This window comes from Aulonocara sp. 'chitande type north' Nkhata Bay, linkage group LG22 (assembly GCF_057382095.1).
Source record: "Aulonocara sp. 'chitande type north' Nkhata Bay isolate Kocher_YH1m ecotype deep benthic linkage group LG22, A_spYH_male_GT1.1, whole genome shotgun sequence".
In the NCBI taxonomy this organism is placed as follows: Eukaryota; Metazoa; Chordata; class Actinopteri; order Cichliformes; family Cichlidae; genus Aulonocara; species Aulonocara sp. 'chitande type north' Nkhata Bay.
The window spans coordinates 24,797,843-24,819,117 of record NC_141364.1 but is presented as its reverse complement, the minus strand read 5'-3'; the positions used below and the strand labels follow the sequence as shown (position 1 = coordinate 24,819,117).

The 21,275-nt window shown below is 42.1% G+C and overlaps 1 protein-coding gene across 5 annotated transcripts in view; it reads right to left on the bottom strand.

The window, feature by feature from the left end:
* col16a1 (collagen, type XVI, alpha 1) overlaps positions 1-20,978 on the bottom strand; it is an 87,079-nt gene extending 66,101 nt beyond the window's left edge. For 4 of the 5 annotated variants that reach the window (XM_086279054.1, XM_086279057.1, XM_086279055.1 and 1 more), the window contains exons 1-2: positions 20,682-20,977; positions 13,069-13,192 (exon numbers count right to left, since the gene is read on the bottom strand). In XM_086279054.1, the coding sequence (XP_086135180.1) occupies positions 13,069-13,144 (76 nt within the window). In that variant the 5' untranslated portion in view covers positions 13,145-13,192; positions 20,682-20,977. Of the gene's footprint in view, positions 1-13,068; positions 13,193-20,681 lie in introns of all 5 variants that reach the window. The other variant, XM_086279056.1, reaches the window with a different exon arrangement.
* Between the last annotated feature and the right edge of the window lie 297 nt (positions 20,979-21,275).

Genomic DNA, 21,275 nt, shown 5'->3' with positions numbered 1-21,275 from the left:
AACTTTAGAAAAGATTCAGTTATCTAGCAATGTAATTCTAAAAATACATTTTACCTAAAGAACAACCAGAGTTGTCTGCTGACCCTGTAATGGAGCATCAAATCCTGGGTGCCTTTAAAAAATTAACTTTTACTGTCAACAGATTCTAGCAACTGCAAGGCAGAAACTGCAGAGGTGTTATGGTCCAATATATCCATCAATTTATAACACTAAATGGTGCAGCAAGTCAATGTGTTGTGGCGAGTTTCTGCACGAAGAAGTTGTTAAATGTGGAAATTGTGAAAGGGAGGGTTGAAAATGTAATATTGCACCTGATTCATGCAGCGCCATCCGCTGTGTGGCACAAACAGAACAGGCATATAGGTAGCCGCTTGCTGACAGTGTATTGTTTTCACCCTGCCTTTAAGAATGCAAAACATCTTGGACAAGTTGAAATCCCGGTATCAGAGGTCAAGTTGTGAATGTAATAACTCTAGAACAAGGCCATTTAGGATCTCCAATAAATCTTCACTTTCACAAAAAACAGTTGAATTTGTACAGATTATGGCAACAGTTATTTAATTGTAAATGGTTTAATGGTATGTAGGAGCATATAACTAAAGACTAGGTGCTTCTTTTGAGGAAGAGTTTAACTGGAGGACACTGGTCTTTGTTTCTATCACCTAAAGAGAAGACTGAGTAGAGGATTGAAGAAGCTGCCTTTTCTAAAGCCCTGTTAACACCACAAACTATTACTTGGGGACCTCTAGAAACTGGTGATCTTACATTGCCGGTTCTTATATAGTGCTTTTCTACTCTACTTGGGTACTTAAAGCTCATTATACAACGTCTCATTCACTTATATATTCATACAAGCACTTTTTCTACATTTTAAGTGCCTTCTGTTTAACATAGACTCTCTGTTGACTGCATTGGGGGGAGCTTTGGGGTTCAGGAACTTCACCAAGGATACTTTGGCATGCATACTGGAGCAGCCAGGGATCGAACCACCAACCTCAAGGTCTTCGGATCATATTAGTCTTGGGCGAATCAGGATCTCATGTGTTCTTTTTTCTTTTTGCAATCTTTTTTGGTGCTTTATGCACCATTAGGTTATGGAGTCTACAATGGAAAATATAAAAAGGAAATTTTGGTTGACTTTTGGTTTTGCAAATTCATAGAAAGAACAAGTTAAAATATACTGCAAAAGCAGTCTAAAAAAAGTGCCCCAAATTCCTGACTTTTAACTAATTTAGTTACATTTACATATTCCATGCTATTTTGTTACATAAAAATGTTCGATGTATTGAAATCTGGTCAAATGAAATGTACTTGATTTGTACTCAATTTAGACCAAGCATATGTTCCTTAATAATGAATTGCTTTCAAAAATCTCAAAATTATTGCTTCATGCTTATTAAAAGTGAAGAATTTTTATTCAGTGTAGGTTGGATACGTTATTCCTTTGTAGGTAAGGAACCTTTTGCTATCATTTAGGAAACTCAACCATTAATATAACACAAAGTTCAATTTTCCAGAGCTGCACAACAAACACAGATGTAAGAGTTTAATCACATTAAACAACACAGGAATACTAATCTTGTGCAAATAGGGCTTTACTCCCTGGAGTCCTAGGGAATGTCTTTTTGATGAAATGGGCAGAGCGCTTCAGGGAGTATTGCCTTGAAGCGTGCAATCTGAAGATACTGTGTATGTTTCCAAGCAAAATGCAGTTTTATCAAGGCTCACAGCAAAACGGGGTGAAATAGAGGAATATAATTCCTCGAATAATAACAACCAACCAACTTTAATCAAGACCCTGGAATTTAATTTCACGGAGGCCAGCTAAAAAAAAAAAAAAGAGGAAAGAATTAAATCCCTTTTAGCTGTTCATCACTTTTTATCAAGATCATCACTTTACGCAGTGCAGTTTTTTGCCCAATTTTGGTTCCAAAATACAAATGACTGTACTGCAAAGCGCAGCACATTTTGTCCCGTGAGCCCCCACCAGTGTGTCATTTTCTTATTGCTGTCAACAAATACAAATCAAGCCGTGGAAAAGAGATGTCATGCAGCAATGTTGCGGCACGCTAAGAGAGGCTTGAGATTAAAAGTAAAAGAAATCAGACGTGTTGGACGTGACTTCCGAACAACGGATCCGGTGGAGAAGGTATCGAGCGCTGCTTTAGAGTTTTCTCAGCCCTCTGATGTTGTCACTCAATCTTAAATCCTGCCTTCGCGCCCTCTCTCACTCGCACAGTCACACATGCTGTATTCATAATTTGAATTCTCCATCCTGAAGCCTAATCTGCCAACTCAGCACAAAGTGCAATGTGCAGCCTCACAAGCGCACACGCACACACACGTATCCACACACACACAGAAAGAGTGTATCTTTATATCTCCCACTGAGAGTTTTTTTTTTAAGTCAAGACATGGTATGATCTGCTTTTTGTTGCTGCTTAGGCTGCTTTCTTCCCCCCCACCCCTTTTGCATTTTGCGTGGGGGTTGGTTTCATCACTGCCGCAGTTCCATCAGAAGGAATACAGATGAAGGCTTTGTCAGGTGTGGAGTGGAGAGACCCTGGCTGCAGGCAAACGGGCAGCACAATAAAAAGTTAAACAGCACAATAGAGGAGAAGGTGGAGAGATGAGGAGGGAGGAACAAAGGAGAGCAGAGAGAGAAAAAAAGAGAAAGTGGAAACATAACAGGTAATGTAAGGTGTGAAGTGTCACTTCAGGAAAAGCAACTTACCCCACAACACCCAGACCAGCACTCCCCAGGCTATAGTTTGTTTTTTCTGAGGTAAGACTAAGAATAGCTGACTGCATTATACTGCAAGATAAAGAAATCAAGTTTGAAGAGGCATCTTTTAGGATTAAAAAAAAGAAGCTTTTATCTCTCCTGTGACAATTTTAGGATATCTAAGCTTCATGTTCATGCTCAACTTTCAGCATGCTTAGGGCACAACAGCCTTCAGCAACTTAGAATTTGAGTAAAAAGAAACTTTAAGTAGAGCATATAGATTAGAGATGTATAGATTTAACGTGCTCGCTTCCAACCCTGTCCCTCCTGGTGACTCCCACTACAAATCTTAGCATCTTTAACTCTGCCACCTCCACTCAAGCTTCTGTCTTTTTGTCAGTACCACTTCCAAATTCTCTCTCACTCTTTCTGCTATTCGTCTGCCGCAAATCAACCTCGACACTCATCTCCACCCACTCCAACCTGTCTGCACTCTCTTCTTCACCCCTCTTGTGTGCTGTCAATTGCTTTGAACAGTTGAAGCTAGGTATTTAAACTCATCCACTTTCACTACCTCTACTCCTTTTTTCACCATTTCCCCTGCTTCCCTCCCACACGCGCATTCCTCTTTTATCCAGTGCATACCTCCACTTGTCCAGGCTCCCCCTACTCTCACTACAGGTCATGTCAATGCCATCTGCAAACATTAAAGTCTGCAGAGACTCCTACCTGATCTATTAACATGTCCAACACCTCTGCATATAAGAAAGAGCTCTGAGCTGATACCTGCTATAATCCCATCCCCATCTTCAACCTGTCACTCCTACTGCACACCTCACTGCTGTCTAGTTGCCCTCATCTATATTCTGTACCACCCTCACATACCTCTATACCACCTCTGACTTCCTCATGCTCCACCAAAGTTCCCCTTGAGCCATAAAGACAATGCACCTCCTTATGAACTCTGTATTTTTTGATCAGTCATCATATCCATAGTGTTCTTTCTTAGCATGAATTAATATTATTTATATGTTAGCAAACTAGGGCTAAGGCACTTGCAAACAACTATCATGACAGGTTTCTGAATTATCGACATTTCACTATACTGCAAATTGACTATGTGCACGTTAGCATATGCTACTTCCGGTGCGGAAACTCCTGTGGGGAGCTTTATTTCCGGTGTCCTATTCGCGCCTGGTTTACGGTCCAAAACAAGTTAAGCAAATGAATGAATCAAGCGGCGATTTACATTTCTATAGATGTCTTGGGCATTTACCCAATATATCTGCAAATGATGTTCATCGACTTGTCAATATTTTTCCCCGCACCTCAGAGCAAAAGAGAAAAGGGATTCAAATGTTAGATTTCTCAGCTGTCCCTCGTTTATTGTGGGTGTTATGTTCTAAAAATAACCAGCGATAGGTGAAATCAAGTAGCCAATTTTATTTTTGGACGGTGGAAAACGTTTCGTGGACATCGTGGACATACAGCACTGCACTTCAGAGTCACACTGCTAGCGATCGATGCAGCGATTCTGTACTGTACAGGAGAGACGTCACGGAGGAGATCGTCTGCAGCGATCAGGACACAGGACACAGGACACAATGTGACATAAAAAAAAAATAAGCATGCAAACTTGCACTAAAAAAAAACGTGAAACAGCGAGGTGAAAGGTGAACCGCGTTATAGTCAGGGACCGCTGTAATTTTGAAGGTAAGTCACAACATACCCTTCGTAAATACTAATGTATAGAAACCCTTACCAGCAATCGTTCATTTTTTGTGTGGCTTTTTTCACGGTTTGTTAACATGCTGTGTAGGTGTGTACTTGACTAGCTGATATCGACTTAACGGGGGAAACATCTGGTTTGACTATTCTTCACCTGTAGTTTGAATGCTGAACATTTGCCTGTTTAAATCATAAGACCAGTCACTATACAGAGATGTGCTTCTGAATGTGGACGATGTGTCTTCTGCATGCATTTAAAGATGGCGCCGGTGAGGTCGGCTGCCGTCACGACTGCTCCGACCACTTTTTCTTTGTCTTTGTTTTTTAAGTTAGTTTTCAGCGTTTCTAAATCGGCAAAATCATCACCATTGGGTACATTAGGTATGACAGTGACACTCTTGTTTCTATTGGTTTACAATGTACTCACAATTCGAAGTCTTTAACTCCGGATCCGAGCTGGCCGAGTGAGATCTCGAGGGAGAACAAAGGGAAGCGGCGGCGGCCTAGAGGGAAGCGAGCCGGCGTCAGGAACAGGCTGAGAGCTCGTGCACACCGCACACCTCTGCCTAGCATCCTGCTCGCCAACGTCCAGTCACTGGAGAACAAGCTTGACGACCTCAGGGCCAGGATAAAGTTCCAGAGAGACATTCGGGACTGCAATCTCCTCTGCTTCACCGAGACATGGCTGAACCCAGCGGTGCCGGACCACGCCATCCAGCCGGCCGAGTTCTTCTCGGTTCACCGCATGGACAGGACACGGGACTCGGGGAAGTCAAGGGGAGGCGGCGTGTGTTTAATGGTGAACAACAACTGGTGCAACAGTGCGAACGTTGTTCCTCTCACACGCTCCTGCACACCAAATCTGGAACTACTGTCCATCATGTGTCGTCCTTTTTATCTACCTCGGGAATTTACATCGGTCATTGTAAGTGCCGTTTATATTCCACCACAAGCGGACATGGTCACCGCCTTATGCGAGCTGCATGAGGCACTCACACAGCGCCAGACACAACACCGGGACGCTGCGCTTATTGTGACGGGGGACTTTAATAGCGCCAACCTCAAACGCGCAGCGCCGAACTTTTATCAACACATCACCTGCCCCACCAGGGGTGAAAGGACACTGGACCACTGCTACACTACGGTCAAGGACGGCTACAAGGCACAATCCCGCCCCCCGTTTGGCAAATCTGATCACGCCGCCATCTTCCTCATGCCAAAATACAAACAAAGGCTGAAACAGGAAGTTCCGGTTCAGAGGAAGGTCGCGCGCTGGACGGATCAATCGGTGGCCGCGTTACAGGACGCACTCGATGACGCAGACTGGGGCATGTTCAGAAACAGCTCCGACGATGACGTCAACGTGTTTACGGAAGCGGTTGTGGGATTCATCGGGAAACTAGCGGATGATACCGTGGAGACAAAGACTATCACAACGTTTCCCAACCAGAAGCCGTGGGTGGATAAAACCATCCGCGACGCTCTGAGATCCCGCACCGCTGCCTACAACACGGGACTCATGACGGGGGACATGGACCCGTACAAAGCCGCGTCATATAACGTGCGGAGGGCGGTGAAAGAGGCGAAGCAGCGCTACGGGAGGAAACTAGAGTCACAACTCCAACAGAGTGACTCTAGGAGCCTGTGGCGGGGACTAAGGACAATAACGGACTATAAAGCACCAACAACCGGTATGACGAACGCGGCCGTGACTCTGGCAGACGAGCTGAACACTTTCTATGCTCGCTTCGAGGCTGCAGCTAAGGTCTCCAACAATGCTAGTGTTAGCGGCGCTAACGGCTGCAGACAGGAAGATACTGCCAGCACCGGAAACGTGCTCGTCATCTCCGAGCATGAAGTAAGGAGAGCCTTCAAGAGAGTGAACACCAGGAAAGCAGCAGGACCAGACGGCATCCCAGGTCGTATCCTAAGAGACTGCGCATACCAGCTAGCTCCTGTGTTCACTGAGATATTCAACATCTCTTTATCTCAGTCGGTGATCCCCACATGCTTCAAAGAGTCCATCATTGTTCCTGTCCCGAAGAAACCCCACCCTGCTTCTCTCAACGACTATCGCCCTGTAGCCCTCACCTCAGTAGTGATGAAGTGCTTTGAACGCCTGGTCAGAGACTTCATCATTTCTTCACTACCAGACACACTGGACCCACTACAGTTCGCTTACCGTCCAAATCGTTCCACAGACGATGCCATCTCTCATCTCCTCCACACATCACTCACTCACTTGGACACTAGAAGGGGGAATTATGTTAAAATGCTCTTCATAGACTACAGCTCTGCATTTAACACCATAATTCCCTCCACACTCACCACCAAGCTGGAGCATCTGGGACTCAGCTCATCTATGTGTCAGTGGATCTCCAACTTCCTAACTGGCAGACCACAGGCAGTAAGGATGGGCGGACATGTCTCAGCCTCCACCACTCTCAGCACTGGAGCCCCCCAGGGGTGTGTTCTGAGCCCCCTGCTGTACTCTTTGTACACATATGACTGTGTGGCCACTACCAGCTCCACCACCATCATCAAGTTTGCTGACGACACCGTCGTGGTGGGCCTGATCTCTGATAACAACGAGACGGCCTACCTGAAGGAGATTAGGAATCTGGAGAACTGGTGCCAGAGGAACAACCTCCTTCTAAACGTCAGTAAGACAAAGGAGCTGATAGTGGACTTCAGCACTAAGCAGGAGAGGAACTACCAGACCCCCGTCATCAACGAGTGCCCAGTGGAGAGAGTGGACAGCTTCAAATACCTCGGAGTTCACATCACGCAGGACCTGTCATGGTCCTGTCACATCAACACCGTGGTGAAAAAGGCCCGACAGCGTCTCTACCACCTCAGACGCTTGAGAGACTTCCAACTACCCTCCAAGGTGCTCAGGAACTTTTACTCGTGCACCATAGAGAGCATCCTGGCGGGAAACATCTTAACCTGGTTCGGGAACAGCACCATACAGGACAGACGAGCTCTACAGAGGGTTGTGCGATCAGCTGAGCGCACCATCCGCTCCGAGCTCCCTGACCTGCACTCAATCTACAGCAGGCGGTGCTGGACCAAGGCCAGGAAGATCGTGAAGGACCTCAGCCATCCCAACAACAGACTGTTCTCTCTGTTGAGGTCAGGAAAGCGATTCCGCTCCCTGAAGACCAACACAGAGAGACTGAGGAGGAGCTTCTTCCCGCAGGCGATACGGTCTCTCAATCACACCACCACACAGTACTGACCCACACATATGGTTCTTACACACACACTGGACTTTCTGGACTTTGGTTTTGCACAACACTGGTCACTATATTCTTCATTTCCGGTTAATACTTGTACAGCTGCTGTTATTGTGTATATATTTATTTATATTTCTTCATACATTCTTATATAGTTCTATATTGTGTATTTTGTTGTACAGTTATTTTATTTTCAACTTTAATTTATATATTTATCTTTATCTTATTCTTCCCAGTTAAATTTACCCTTCATTCTAATTTGTGTTGTACAGTTATTTCATTTTTAACCTTAATTTATATTTTATTCCTTCCTAGTTAAATTTACCCTTTTTAATTTTTCATATTTATTTCCTATCTTATTCATAGCCTTTTCCTTTTTTGTTCTCTTTAGGTCACGAGCAGTTGTCCAAGCATTTCACTACATATCGTACTGTGTATGACTGTGTACGTGACAAATAAAATTTGAATTTGAATTTGAATTTGAATTTGAATGCAGTGATGCAGTTCTGCTTGTGTTGAGTGATGTAAACAACTGATCGATCTAAACTCTTTAAACGTCAAAATTGATCATTAGATTTTTTATGACACAACAGTAGTGAGTGTTCCCACCTTCTGCTCTTTGTAACTTAACGCGATCTTTCCGTTTTCGAGTTTTGGACATGATTTTGGAGTATATCTTCGCAGTAGCGATTGACCGCAAAGTAAAGCTACCAGAACTGTACAACCCTACATCCGGTCTCAAACCAGGAAGTTAACATTTTCTCGTGCACAGGGCCAATATCCGGTTGTTCAGTGATGACGTGACGAATCCTACTTCCAGGTCTAAAGTAGTCTGCGTTTAATATGACTTTTGTGTTGTTAACATGTTTAATGTTATGTATTTTCTTCTATTTGATCTCAAAAAGCTCCTAAAACAGTCAGTGATCACTGTTGACCTCCCTCGGCTTTTATTACCGCTAATCATTTATTTAAGCTCAGTTTTTAAAACCTTAGGATGTAGCTACAGCCCAGCCCATGCAGCAGTATATGAATGACTAACCTCTTATTGTGGATGGATTATCTCAGTTGTTCTCCTGGCTGAAGTTTGGTCCTTTTACAGCATCCTGCCATGCAATTACATTTGTTCCTGACCACCGAGAACACTCACGGTAACTTTTATCGAGTTGTCATAAATGAGTCTCCAATAACACCAGAAAAAGTCGCCAGATTTGTCGCTAGTCGCTTTTTAGAAAAAAAGTCGCTATGGGGGTCTGAAAACTCGCTAAATATAGCAACAAAGTCGCTAAGTTGGCAACACTACCTCGCCCTATAGGTCCTAAACAAGTAGATCAAATCACCGGTTAGACACACATACAGAAATTCTTTGATTTACTAGTGAGGGATTATTAGGCTAATGGATAGGCTAATTTATGGATAGCTCTCTAATAATAAATTCAGTATTCCAGATAAAAGGATGAGGAGTGGGAATGAATTCTGTTATTTTGAGGTAACTAGTTAAACATTATTGCTATAAATGCTGTGCATACTTTTTAAACTGTTTGATCTGTATTTTCACTCAAGGAAGAAACAAACTACTTCCACATAACTCAAAGGATCGATGATTTTTTAGTGGACTGTAGCATACTCAGGCAGTTTGGCAGTGGACCCACTACGGAAGTTGAACCCCATTTCTTCTCAAGCTGTGATCAAATGAAAGCATTTGCTTGTTGACAAGCTAATTAGCACAGAGTATGACTGCCACTCCAGGATCCTGCTAGTAGCTGCATGTAGTCTTAAAGAGATTGGATGGTCTTGGCTGGGTTCACTTCCTCTTTGATGGGTTGTGTTTGAGCCTTGCCAAAGCAGGTAATGATACTACACTGGCAGTCACAGAGCACACTGCTGAGCGTGTTCCCCTCAGGTCTCCGCATTGCCAAAAATAAAAATTCAAGACATGTAAAGGTCTTTAGTGAGGTAAAACTCTATTTTTTGATGTATACATGCTTACATTTAGCTTGGAGGCTTAAAAAGTACAAACGTGTCAGGCAAGGATCACACCTGGATGATTTAATGTTCCAAATATACAGACAGGGAGAAAATTCAAACGCAAGTTTAGGCTCATACCCTTGAGGCATTCATTATGACACGGAACTATGCGTAAGTACATAGTTATTCACTCGACTTTCGCTGACCTGCTATTATATTTCAGTAAAAATAAGTTGCATTTGACCTTTTTTTTTTTGCATTGTGTGTGATATTTAACAAACTTTCAAAGGTTAAAGTAGCAGTGGCCTTATCTACCAGTGCCTCATTGTGGTCAGGCCTGTGTTTTAGTTTTGTCTTTTGAGCAGCAGAGACTTGGCAGGGTACTTTCTTCAGAGGAAGGAGGTCACAAGTCTGCTCACAGTGTCAAGAGTATGTGCTGTGTGGTTTGGAATAAGAGATCGCGTGGTGCTTATTGAATGTGCCTTACAATGTGGCATTGCAAGATAATTGGACCAGGCTGCTGATCAGCAGAAAGTCAGGCTCAGAGGTAGTCTTCCACTTCCTCAGTCGATTAAAGACATGGAACATATAGGAAGCAAAGAGACATACTGGGTGATGCATTTGATAGTCTAACACAATAAATGTAAGGTAAACCTGTAAGGAAAGAGCTAAATGATGGTGGTAATAAAAAATATAACAAACAATGACAGAGGGAGACGATGTGTGTCTTACTTGCCCTGTCGGGCAAACGAGCCAGACGATAGAGAGCATTCCTGGTTATTTTCCAGAGATAAAATTGCAGTACAGAGGAGTGGAAAGACTTAAAACACAGCACTGCAGGGAGATGAGCTCACTCATTTTCCCCTTGTAGGCCTCTGGCTCAACTTCATATGCTCTCACAAGTACACACACACACACACACACAGATATAAACTGAATCATGACGCAGATTTACAAGCTCTGCACAGCAATAAACGCAGACAATTCGGATTAAATAACGTTTGGCATCCTGTACGTGCATGTGCGTAAAGAAGTGTGAAAGATAAATAATGACTATTATGATCATATCCATTGTTCAGTGCTTGAACGCAATCTAGTATCCCACTGCTTTCTTAACTCCCCCTTGCAGAACACAGTTAAACAATCAGGGCTCGAACTACAAACTAGGCCAGCAGTCACATTCTGAATGACCCCTTGAAACTTCAAGTTCACTGGATGCACAAACAGGCTCGATTTTATAAGGTGATCAGCAATGGATACTCCCTTATGTGGTGCTTTAATGATGGTACAGTGTATAACACATCTGTTTAAAATCCTCCTTATGTGTCCAGTATCTGTTGAATGTGCAAAGCATACAGTTCACATTCACATTTATGTGCTAAAAATTAGTTTGCATCACAGGATTAAGGGGACCACTCAGAATATCTCAGCACTGATTTTAAGGACCTACAGTAAACCAGCAAAATAATCCCAACACAGTAAAAATCACAAAGAAGGGAAACGAGATAAAGGCAGCAACTAAAAACACGGTACGTAGGCACGGCACAAGCAAGAAAGCACAATGCAGGTACAGACAGAGGGAGCTACAACCATCCATACATAACTCATGTGCTTCAGACTGGATACTGTCAATACTTTATGATGAAGAATGTCAGCATTTTGACTTTAACTATGTGGACTAGACAGCTGGTTAGACTCTAGTACTCCAGCTTGACTCTTCAACACTAGTTTTACTTAAATCTGCTTTCCTGCTGCAATGTCAGGAAATTACCAGCAAGCAGTGATTTGGACGACACGGAGGAATTGTGTGTGTGCGTATGTGACGCTTGCTGGGACTAAGTATTATTGCTGCACTTGAAAAAGCACTTTCTTTCAACCACTGGAAGGAAGGACTCAGGGGAACTGCGAGCTGACTCAGTCTCATCTAAAATGCTCCGACTAGGGCCTCCCAAGGGGGTCCCACTCCTCCACAAAGTTCCCTTCAGAGCTCAGCCAACTATGGAGGATTGCTCGGCCCCCCAAGTGATATCGCAGATCCGGCCCCGAGAAAATACTAGCAGTGCGATAAGGGAGCAAGGCAGTTGAAAGCAAAAGAAAGAAAGAAAGAAAGAAAGAAAGAAAGAAAGAAAGAAAGAAAGAAAGAAAGAAAGGGGTTTCTGTGTCCTTCTCGCACACTTTATACTCATGGTAACACATGCACGTTCTCCCCGACACCGACAAACAGTCAAGCTAGCGTTTCATCATGCATGCAGACATGTTTCTTCTATACAACTACACAACCTCAAATGACTGACGGATCATAAAGAGGAACAAAACCGCACATGGTAAACACACACGCCTCTTTGCCACAGCCTGACCACACAGCTACCAAAAGCCACCAGCGTTGCACACGCAGGGTGTAATTACGCTCTTTTCTTTGTTGCCTTGGGGCCTTCATACTTACAGGGCACATACCCACACAGACAGACACGTGTCAGAGGATACACATCCTGTTTAGAACTTTTGCTTTAGGCAATAAAGGCACATCTTTGCAACTTTACTGTCATTTTAACATTTAAACATGTTCCTTTTTGTGACCTTTAATATTCAGTAGCATTTTGTTCACAGCTTGTACAACAGGAAAACTTAATAAATAAGAAGGATACAAAAAGAGCTCCACAAAGGATATGCACTTGATTTTCTTTTTGTACAGTCAGTACCCATTTGGAAAAATAAACTCTCCAGTGCACTCGTTTACTGTTTTGCTTAGAGCTCAATGGGACATTCTGTCCATGCAAGCTGAGCCTAAAGCTAGTATCTTGTTAGTTTAATTTATCTTTGCAAAAGCAGCAAGCTTACTTACTAGCTTAATATTTATTTACGTAACAGGTAAGCTTTTATCTAACCACTTTTATTTAAGCAAACCGTGAATCATTACCCAACAATATCTCATCATCCCTGATGATTAGAGCCTGACTGATGTATCGGCAGGTCGATATTATCTGCCGATATTAGCTATTAGCAAACCTGTTAGCATCAATGAAAAATCGACTGAAAATTATGAAAATAATTTAATTAATATGCAGACTAAATTATAATCATAAAAGCTCATTTGAAAAGAAACGAAGAGACAGGAGAAACATCATTAGAGTCAAGCACAATAGGCAGAAATCATTACAAAAAGGGTTTAGGTTAGCATAAATAAGACAGCAGTTTGTTTCTTAGATTTACAGTGTCCATGCTTTTTTGTGCACAGCCACAAGAGGGCGCACTCCTGTTTTAGATATTTTTCTTAGTATTATTATTGTTTTGGGTTTTTTTTTAAATCAGATTATTCCTTTTGTTAAACAAAACATTGTTCAAAATTTTACATTTCATTACCTATGCAAATAAATAACTAGGGTTTACATCTTTTGGAAAGGCTTGACTCACCTTGTTCGGACACCAGAGGGTCACACGATCCAAAGCTGATGGCCAGCAGAGCCAGAGAGGAGCAGAAAAGCCACATGGTTTCACTCCTCCAAAAAACACCACCTCACGTCACTCCAGCCACCAGCTGATGGATAAACACAGAGAAAAAGGGAAAGTCAAAAAAGTCAAATCCCTCCTTCATTCTGTCAACATGCCACCCAGTTTGCTTACTCTGCCGACAGCTGTGCATTATGCTTGACTCCTAAATAGACGTTGATGTATATTTATGAGTCAGTCACAGTTGATGTGTTAATTATGTAGTATGATGCGGGCTTTGTTAGTGGCATATGAATTAACCAGAATGGTCCTCATTAAGTTGTGTAACTCTATAATGTCTGATCATAGTCATTATCCTGTCCATCTGGTTGGCCTTCGACTGGGCAGCTGCTACACACACTCTGACACATACATGTGAATATAACTAATATACATATGTATATATACATATACATATATACATATACATATATACATATACATATATATATATATATATATATATATATATACATATATATATATATATATATATATTAGGGCTGAACGATATATCGCATTTGCGATAATATCGCGACATGATCAAGTGCAATTTTCTAACTGCAAAGGCTGCAATTATACTCTGGACATGTCCAAATTCATGGGCTGCATCCTCCTGAGGCCGCATTTGTAGACCGATTACGTCACAGCGACGCGCCGAAGGCTGTCCAAATTACTACCATATCCCAGAATTCATAGCGCGGCCCAGCCAAACTCCAGTTTCCAGCAATGGCGGCCGCTACTAAGTTTTAAAATTACTCATACTAATCTTTCTGGGTCACAAACTAAACTTTTAACATATTTTCAGGCGAGAAAGTAGTTGTGTAAACATCAAATATCTGCTCGGTTTATCAAGATATCCCATATTTGCAAAAGTGCTTCGACGTTTTCAGAGGCGTCTGCTACCCACCAGCTCGACAGCTAGCCGGGAGCTCGAGGGTTACTGATGCGGCCGAGAGCGGCACAACTCCCGGCACATCATTTTCAGATCACCGCGGAGTTTCGCTGCTCGGGTTAAACGTAATATATAAGTCACTTAGACAACCTAAAAATGTTATTGTTGGGCTTTTTTCAGTGTTTTGTTTGTTCGTGAGTAAATCGGTTTGGCTGAGATTAAAGTTATTAGATTAGATAAAATAAAACTTTATTAATCCCCCGGGTGGGTTCCTCCTTGGTTTTCACACAGCTGACTAAAAGTCAAACAGAAAACTTATTAAACAGAAGTATGAGACAGTCGAGAATTTACACCAGTGTCTGGTTATATTTTAGATAGCAAGAAGCAGACGGCCGAGTTTATTAAACTCCACCGAGACAGCGGTGACGCTAATCAGAACGACCGTCCAATTTCACGCCTTTAAATTTTAAAGGCGTGTTTGTGTGTGTGTTTATACAATTGCTATTATGTTTGCACTTTATGTGTAATGTTACTGACTGCAGAGATCAGTAAGATGTGTGTATTTTTTATTTATTAGTTTTATTTATTTAATATTATTTTTTAATTGAATGACTGTCTAGTAGTTCACAGATGTCGAAAAACTGAGTGTGGTAAAGCCACTGATTTTGTTTATGTATATTTCTGCAATCTGCACATTGTACTGACTTTCATTTTAATGTTTACACCAGGGTTCCTTGTCAGCACTTTATGCTCAGATGTTTGTAAGCTAAAAATAAACTATTGTGTATGTTCAAATATACTGTTGTGATTGAAGAAGTTAAATAAAAATGTCAGTCATCAATTCATGCATCACCTCATGTCATCATAACAGAGGTCTGTCTTCCAGGAAAGAACAGTTTAAAATTAATGTAATATAGTATTGGCCATACTATATGATGTATTGCTTGTCTTTGTTTAATAATACAGAAGACAAAGACCTTAAAAAATAATCGCATATCGCATCGCAATCGCAATATTGGGGCAAAAAATCGCAATTAGATTATTTTCCATAATCGTTCAGCCCTACTATATATATATATATATATATATATATATATATATATATATATATATATATATATATATATATATAGCCACATTTGACCATGAGCACATGCGCACATTAAGCACATTATTGACGCAAACAAAGCAGCAAATGCAAGACAACAAAGCAGAAGATGGACATGAAAGCAAAATGATTTACATGCAGGACGGTTGGTCTAGAGTCAAACAGACAGAGGGGCCAAAACACACAAACACATCTGGAGACTATTCCACTGGAGCCATTGTTCTGCTGTACCAGATGCTTCCACGTGGCCAAACAACAGGCACACAGACACACACACAAAGGCATGCATAGATTAAAATGCACGCCACGTAGAAATAATCATTATATCTTGGCTGCGCAGTCTCTCTCCCTTACTACAGTAGCTCATTTATAAACGCACACAAGAATGTACGTGCATAAACATGCTAATCCCGCCCACTTGCATATAACCCGGGTAAACACATCCCAGCTGACCTGGACTTGCCCTCGGCATGTGCTAGGACCCCATAATTCTGTAGTGTTTACAGGTTCAGCAGGGCCCTCAAGGCAGGCAGGCAAGCAGACTGTATCTCTGAACACACACCTGTGCTGTCTGCCAGGAGAAATGACCCCCACACTCCCCTGGGGCTACACAATGTGGCGTGTGAATACTATCCAGCTTGACCTGACTTCTGTAGCAAGCTGTTAAAAGACAATATGGTGGAGGACGGTGCTTCAAATTATGTTCTGGAGAAACAGAGACAGCCTGACCTGCCCCAGACTTTCATTTGAAGTATGCAGTCCACTTTGGGAGCCGTTGACTTAAGTAGTGTGGCTCAGTTCAAATACTCCACTTCGTATATTTTCATGTACCATAATATGTACACAATGTGCTGGTATGCACAGTTTACTGCGAAGAAATTTTGACAGGTTAGCTACATTAAACACTGTAAACTTGGAACTAAGAATACGAACACTGTCAACTATAGCCAACAGGGGTGTTGCCAGGCCTGTGGTGCTTTTTCTTTATTTCATATTAACTAGTGAGTCAAACAAAATTCTGCTGCAGATACTAATTTTGGTGACCGTTAGGTGATGCACAGGTAATGTAAGCTGAACAAAACATGCAAAACAAACAGGGAACCTAACATTGTTTTGGGAATAACGAATACGAAAATCCCAAAGATTTTCATTTGTAAGAAATGCTTTTAAAAAACATATATATGTTAAAAATTGCTAACTATTGTTGAGAATACATACGCTACAATCAGTGTAGTAAGAAAAAGACGATGTTTGAAATATTAGACTTCGACGTCATGCTAGCTGCTCCATTTTCGTAACTATCGGAACCTACGTTATATTAAATTTGGTCCCACATAATACTACATTTTTCAGCAGGGACGATGGCACTATTAGGCACATAAATACCAAACAATATCATAATAAATTAACATAATGTATTTCCTATAATTCTTTTTTTAAACTGCTGCTGCTGTTAGCTTGCTAAGCTAGCACTGACGTCATCATTAATAGTGATATCATATGATGGTTTTGTTGACTAAAAATAGTTTAGTAGTCAAGACGGTAAGAGTGAACACAATTTGCTCTTAACTTTTTGGCCCATTCTGCGTACACCATCGTGCTCCTGGAGCAATTCATTTAGCCATGATGATAGGAACACTATTATGCATGAAATATTACAAATTCAAGTACCCTGAGACAGCACAGGCGTGGTTGCTTTTTCTTCCATATTTTTTATTTTAGGTTACCGGTTTATTTAAGAACCAAGGTCTTTGCAAGATCCTGTACAATTATGCTAAGCCACAAATGATCTGTCGGCACTACTGTTGCCAGTATGAGTACTGTTAAGGTGAAACTATCTAGTTAGCTAAACGACAAGAAGAATACGTTAAAAAACGTGTTTTCTCCTGCAGCCGGATGGGTGGGAAGTTAATCAAAGCCTTAGACAGCTATGTTTGAGCAGTCTGAAGCTACAGCCATTATTATAGGCTTCATGCCACATGATCACAATAATAAGAAAGTTCACACAGTACATAATGCATAATGCATCACAGTCCACAGAACACAAGCTGGGGGAAAAGTTACAGCTCATTGCTATTATTATCTGGCCATAATCCAAAACAGTTTAATAGGTTTCCTGATATAAGTTGCTATGGATGTGTCTCTTTCCATTTCTGTCTCTGCACTGCATTCATAGCTTGCAATAACAGATACAGTAAAGCCAGGATGGGGTTATGCCACTGGGCTTGCCGCAGGCCCGGCCATGACTCGGTGAGCAGGCCTGTGAGTGATTGGGTCACTGGTTATGGATAAGACACAGGAAGGAAAACAGGAGCAGATGTCTTACTGTTATAGCTCTAAAAGCCGAAAGACAAGGAGTGACAGACAGAAGTAATGACCAGCATCCACAATCACAGCCCAGCCCAGTAGTACCAGTACTTTTTATGGATTTGAATACACATACAGAATGAGCCACTGACACAGTCTCACATAATAACCGAGGCTCTTGTGCTCAGGGCTTAGCAATTTTCACTGTCCTGCATTTCATCACAATTGCCACTGTTTACAGATGGAACAACATCTCTAGCACAAGCCTGTTTAGAGGAACACATTCTGACAGAGTTAAATGAAACATGTCCACTTTATGGCCTGACAAGAGAATTGCTTTTATTGCTTATTAGCCACCCAGACATGGATGATTAAATAACAGTGATCCAACAGCCCACTGTTTAGAATAGTTTGCATCTGTTTAGATTGAAGAACCCGGTGTAAATGTGTCTGTCATTCACTATCTGAGGGTTCATTGTTTTTCCAGCTGTCTCTCACAGCATCCAGAAGCAAGAAGACTGATAGGGGCAGTTTACAATCTAGTCTGCTTCCAATCTACTCTAGGCTATCACACAAGAAAACATCCAAGAGTGGTATTGCTGCTGAGTTGTGAAAGCAACTTCCTGATTGGCCGCCAGTTTGTCACCCTGGCTCAAAATCCTCAAGGGAAGTTCTCTCTGAGAAGAGGCTGTACATGGAATTCAGCCATCAAACAGAAGCCCTGCCTTATCGGTCAGGTAGCCCGCCTGTGTGCATTCGTGTAAAGTACAACATGTGTTCTACAGAAGGCGAAAGGGGCTGCCATACAGAGTGGACAGACATACTGAATAGGAAGTCAACAGAGGCTCATTTATGCAGATGAGCACACACACAGTGACTCAAGCCATTTAACACCATGCTCCAGAAGCTACCGTTCAACAACACAATCACAAACTCAATTTCTGTTTACGAGGTGCTTCAAAATCAGCTCTGCTAATTGTTAGTGTGAGTAAGGTTGGTCAATTCTTATTGTGAGAAAACTAAAATAATTGTTGGGCTGCTGTGAGCCCTGCATTCCTCCAGAGAATGCATGGCTGAAAAAAACTAGAGTCTACTTGCCTAGAGCGTCTATAGCAGTTCTGCATAGCTGTAATACAGATGTTATGCTAAAATGCTGATTTAAATATTGATGCTTACTACATTCAATATCTTCATTTAGCGTGTACCAGTGAGATTTAGAACTAAACACAAATGCATGCAAGTAGAAATACACAACAGGAAAACTTTAACTTGGACCCTATGATGGTCATTTATGGTCAGATGGATCAGAGGGTTCGCAGTTTACAATAAGTTACTTCTGAGGGGAACATGAGTGTGTAGATCAGACCAGTCATGGATCAGTCATGGAAATCCATCTGGTGGTTTTTGAGACTCCAAACCACAAATCTGAACCTTATGCTGAAGCAAAAGCGGAAAAAGGCAAAGTCATCAAAGTCTGGGATTCACCCTCTAAGTAAGGTTTACATTTCTCTCAATGTTTCTGACCTGAATGCAGTTCTAAGTACACTCATAGGTTCAAACAATACTAGTTACACTACTGCTGGATGTCGACGTCGGTCAACATGCTGTTTCCCAAAATGCATTTTGCTTTGAAGACATGAACGTGCACACTCTGTATCTGAAAGTTTTGACCTTTTCACAAACTTGTTTTAACTTTAAATAAAAGTAGCTGAAGTGGGCCCCGAGGGCTTAACACTCCAAATATCAACTGACTCCGAGCAAAAACCTTCAAACTAGCGAAGGTAATATCCAAACCTGTGTAACACTGAAAAGAGACTGAGGCAAGTTTTTACTAGTCTTACATTCTGGGCAGTGTTCAAGGGCTTTATTTGAATATTTGCTAGTGTGAATCAGACCAGGAAAGGAACTGAGCACTAAATACATAAAACTCTTTCCTGTGATTGCTCAGGGCTACCTGGAAGTTCCAATGCCACGGACACCTACGGCCCTTTTGCAAACGCAACGAAGCAAAGTTAGTCCTAATCTGATGACATGACCCGGTTGGCTCCTAGCCTATGTTGTGGATGAAGTCAGCCTGGAGAGAGCAGATGACTTGCCGATTTTCTTCAGCTTGACTTTACATTTCCGCCTAATGTTCACTTCACAGCTGAACTGAATGAGCAAGGAGTCAAGGAGATGATACAATTTCCTGTAGGCCCAACAAAAGCTGGTATGGAAGATATACGTGGGAGAACATACCGCCCTGTGGCCTACAGCTATGCATTGCACAGACAGCCTCCAGCAGGTTAAGTGAGCAACACTTAATGGGCATAGATTTGTAACGTTTGTAACAGGGCTATGAGGAGACTACTGGTGGTAGGAGAGTTCTGTTACATACCAGGGTTTCCAAGCTTACATGTGCAAGTTTCTTTTAGTTAAAATGACCCTTAAATGAAACCAGAATCCTACTTGGACAACGTGGAGGTGTGGAAAATGTTCCACATTTTGAAGGAGGAGGGTGAAAACAAAAAAAGAGTAGGAGGATTTATTTTTTAATGTGAGTCGTGTGGTGCAGACAGGATGCAAAATCCAGCAAACATGGGGGATAGCTGAGTAATTAGGAAAGCAGATGTTACTGCGGTATTCAAGCCCCCACTCCTCTGGCGTTCATTTTCTTTCCCAAGAAGTGAAAATAAGTTTTAGAGACCGATCCGAGATCATTCCAAAGCTGATTACTTTTTTCGAATGATATGCATGTAGTGGGGAAAAAACCCCAGTGTACTTAGGAGGCTTTTCCATGCCACAGGGGGTTGGATGCCATCCAAACAAAACAGCAACACCTCAGCCGTTCTGTGCCCATGCCTGGCTTATTAGATGTGAAGGAAAAATCAGCATCACTTTTGCCAGGAGCTAGTCGTTTTCTTGCAAAATCCAATAACGGAATACTAGCTTACTACAACTACACGAGTCAGAGCGGCCGAGAACATACAACTTTAATGAGAGAAAGCAACTTTAGAGTACTTTTGCTCAGTATCCCAGATTGTTGGTGTGTGGTACACCCCGCAGTATGGTATCCCCATGTGACGTTGCCCACTGTAAGCAGTCTTTGCTGCTACAACACTTCCATCACTAAAGTTCCGCTGCACTTCACTAACTTGTCTTTAAATCTCCGGCGGATGTGGCAAAAAAAAAAAAGCATCGCTTTTTAAACGAAAAGTTAAAACGACAGAGAGCATGTAAAATCCTTACCTTCAATTTCTGATAAATCCACAAGTTTGCGACCACATTAATCCGCTGTTGTGCGTGTATAGATCCAAGGTCCGGCTTGGGAATCCTGCAGGGCGATGCAAATGCAGACAAATGTAATCCAGCCTAGTTTTTGTCCCCTTGCCTTTTTTTTCTTGAGTCTTCTTCCACAGAGAAAGGAAAGAGGGAAAAAAAGTTACAGCAAGATTAGCCGTGTCCAACTTTTTCCCCCTCCCCTCTCTGCTGATCCCAAGTGTCTTTCTCCCTCTCTCGCCTCCTCTTTGCTCTCTCTGTTGTCTGTCTCTCGGTTTCTTATTACTTTTTTCCTCCCCTTGGTCTCTGTCTATTCCTCCAGCCTGTCTCTCTTCCAGTCTCCCTCCAACACCCCCCCTTTACCTCTCCTCTCCTCTCCTCTTTCTCCCTGCTCTCTCCCTCTCTCTTTGGGAGATCTCTCTCAAACATGTGGTGACATCAACTTGTCCACAAGGCTGGAAAATAAGCCCTGGGCATCTCTCTAATCTTTTTGGCAAGCTGTTCCAGGCCTCTCTACCCTCTCTTTACCCTCTACCCCATCATCTTACCTCCATCTCCCCCTCA